The sequence below is a fragment of the Morone saxatilis genome, unplaced genomic scaffold, assembly GCF_004916995.1.
Source record: "Morone saxatilis isolate NCDOM2014 unplaced genomic scaffold, NCSU_SB_2.0 Contig5, whole genome shotgun sequence".
NCBI lineage: Eukaryota > Metazoa > Chordata > Actinopteri > Moronidae > Morone > Morone saxatilis.
Window position 1 is genome coordinate 979,034 of NW_023340095.1, and position 3,431 is coordinate 982,464.

The 3,431-nt window shown below is 45.3% G+C and overlaps 1 protein-coding gene across 1 annotated transcript; it reads right to left on the bottom strand.

The window, feature by feature from the left end:
* Positions 1–64: 64 nt before the first annotated feature.
* On the bottom strand, positions 65–3,408 carry lmln (leishmanolysin-like (metallopeptidase M8 family); the record flags this gene model as incomplete). Its single annotated transcript, XM_035676247.1, is given in 8 exon segments — positions 65–195; positions 540–699; positions 1,286–1,418; positions 2,075–2,262; positions 2,371–2,478; positions 2,570–2,687; positions 3,100–3,194; positions 3,307–3,408. Coding segments are annotated over 8 exon segments (1,005 nt in total), but the record flags the coding sequence as incomplete, so codon positions are not given.
* Positions 3,409–3,431: the final 23 nt, after the last annotated feature.

Here is a 3,431-nt window from a genome sequence, read left to right on the forward strand (position 1 = left end):
GGGAGTGTGAGCCGAGTGCGACGGCGTGGAAATGAAAGCGTTAAAAAGAAACCAGCGTTATCACCTTGTAGCAGCCCGAGCCCCAGTCGGGGTACGTCATCTTCTTGGTGCACTGCTCCATCACGAACGCCGACTTCTGGTACAGACACACAGAGTCCGGACCGTACTGCTCCGCCCCGTAGTTCCTCCACCAGTCTGCACACAAAGTATTTTATTACTCATTAATCTTGTAAGAAGTAACATTCAGAAGCTGATTCACTAAAACTGGATTCAGAAGATAAAATCTTTCTTCAGTGAACATCCAGACAAAGATATGTGTGACTTCTGTCCGTCATTCATGTTGTTTAGTTTTTATTCATTGTTTGAAATGATATTTCAATATGTTACATGAACACTGATCGGCCTGTTGTTCATAGTGAATGTGATCGACACTGTGAGCGTCTTCCAGGAGAGTCACAAGAACACGAGCGCCGGCATTTAAACGATTATTGAGTCTCTCTGACAGCTGGAGGACGCGGTGCGAGCGGTGCGAGGGTCACCTGGCTGGTTCTCAGACACTCTGCAGTACGAGTTCCTCTGATATTCTCCACTGAGGTGCCAACTGAACTCCTGACTGAAGGGACAGTAATCGGCGATCTCAACGGCGCCGCCGAAGAACGACAGCTGGTCAGCCGCCACATCCGGGATCCTGTCAAAATACTGACACACACACACACACAAATATTAATCAGCAACAATCGAGTAATGATTTCAGTTATTTCCTCTGGACAAACATCTATCTCCTGCTGCTCTGCTCAATGTTGAGCTCACAGATCACATTTATCGACCTTTTTTAAAACGATATCTTCAGCGTTGGTCGAGCGGCACAGAGAGGGAGACAGCCGGTGAATCAGAGAAATAAACTTTATTTTCTGATCGAAATTCCAATTTTTATTTTACCCTATTTTGCCAACATCCCACTATAAGACAAAACAAGACTACGAACTATGTATGATTCTTAAAATACAGAATACAGAGAGAATTGTACAAAAAGTTCCTGAAAATATAAAGAAAACTCATCTCTGATCAATATTCACTGGATCCTAATTTTACACGAAGCTCCTGCAGTTATTGTTATTACTGAATATATGAAATATAATCAGGAGTCAGTTTACTCATTGATATAAAAGAGATCTCTTACGTTGGGAACCAGAGTGTGACACGTGTGAACACTGTTTATAGGTCGGGCCCCTGAACTCTGTATGAGGCTCTCAACCACCTCCAGAACCAGCGCCTGGGTCCGTACCTGGTACTCCAGCGGCAGCTCCTGCGGGTATTTCTGCAGGTTGCAGACGGCCACAGCCAGCTGGTCCTGTCTGCAGGTGAGCTGCAGAGGAGACGCTCGCACCGTGTCGCAGTACGGCGTCACAGCGTGTCGTCTGCAACCACAAACACAAGTTACTTAAAGTCAAGAATTTACAGTTTGTGAAAGACCAGTTGTTCTTCTTGTCCTTTTTTCTTATATATTCAGATTTTTTTCATATAACTATTCTAGTTTTTATTAAATGTGTATTTTCTTATCTGATGTCTTGTATCTGTATTTCTCCTCACATTCACACAGGACTGGAAACTATTCTTTAATTGTTATCATTATTCAGTTATGTTAGATTTATTTCTCTGTATGTATGGGTCATGTGGTTCTCTTTGCGTGCACAGTCTGTCTCTCGCCACCAGAGGACGCTGTTTACTGATAAAGACTGAGCTGTTTCAGAGTGCACGCAGAGGCTCTAGAGTTTGTTTTGTTTGAGGAAACTGTTCTGTTTCCACATGATGACATGATTTCTTTGGTTTCACGGTTTACAAATATTTCTCTAAAGAACAGAAACTGTTGAATGTGAGTCACAGTTGAACTCAGCGTCCCTTCACACAGTGAATTTCAGCTTCCTCCTTCTGGGCGGAGGTCTATAGTCCCAATATATGGAACAAAGCAGAATAACAACAGAAAGCAGCTGTGTCAACATATTAAGGTCCATATAAGTATTGAAGGACCGGATTGAGTCTGATCTTTAAGGCTACAAACAGTACACTATGTGACCTCTGCCTCTGTCTGTCCATCCAGAACTTGCAGCTCTTCAACACGAAGTCGCAGCCGAGTCCGCGGCCCCAGTCCAGCCTCTGGGCCAGGCTGTAGTTGGCCCGGTACCAGCCGCTGTCCTCCATGATGGCCAGCGTCAGCCGGGAAAACACCCGGTTCTGGGTGTGGGAGCCAGTCATCGCCTCGTTCTGAGGGAGGCAGATAGGAAACGGTGAAAACGCCAAACTGACGAACAAAACCTTCATTTCTCTTTGCAGCTTCCAGAGTCAGACAGAAGAGGCGTTGAGGTGGTTTACCTCCAGCAGTCTCTTCTCCCAGTGATTCAGCTCGGTTCCCGTCCCGCCCTGGTTCTCCAGCTCCATTCCCTCCAAGATGGGACAGTTGAAATGTCTCCGCGCCTCCTCCTGGAAACAAAGACGAGAGAGTCCACTGGGAGTTCAGTTCTGAGATTTACTAACTGGAGGAACAATATAACATCTTAAAGTGACTTCTTACCACGACGCGAGGTGTGACCAGAACGTGGACGTGGTGTCGGACCATCACTCCTCCTCTGATGTCCCACAGTCTGCTGACCCTCCTGATCACAGCGTCGCTCCACTGGTACAAACCCAGACTGACACACATCATACTTTATTGGAGGATTTTTACAGTCTGGAGCACGTTTCTCTGTCACGAGGAATGTCTTTTACTGCAAACCAAATCTACCTACAGGTACACATAAAGTAACCTTGAACCTTAAAATATAAAATACAAACAGAATCCTAAAAATAATCTGCATAAAAATCATTAAAACTGTTCATTTTCCACCAACTTCCTGCAGTTACTGTGTTCACTGTTTGGGTTCATGGTGCAGTGGATCAGCTGTTATTGTTATTATTGAATATAACATTAAATATCTTTAATATACAGTCAGGAAAAAGGCTGGAAGCACTGAGGTTGAACTCTACAGATGAATCAAACCATATAAACATACTTTAAAAGCCTCTGTACAGACACATGCTGCGTTTGAGACAAACTGTATTCACCTCTCGTTGAAGGCGGGCAGGCCGCTGGCGAAGCGAGGAGTCAGAGGTTTGCCGTCATCGTCGTGGTAGAAGGCAAACAGACCCGCTGAAAACCCCTGGTGGACAGAACAAAGGTCGGAGACGAAGCTATAATCAGTGAGGCCATAGATGTCTGTGACACACCAGAAGGAGACTGAGGAGATAAAAACTGTCTGTTTGTTCACTGACCAGAGCGTGAATGATCTCGTGTTTGACGGTCGACAGCATCCCTTCAAACTCCTGCGGCTGAGAGGAGATCATAGCAGGACACAGGTTGGCATAGCCTGCTATAGGTCTACAGGACAGACAGACAG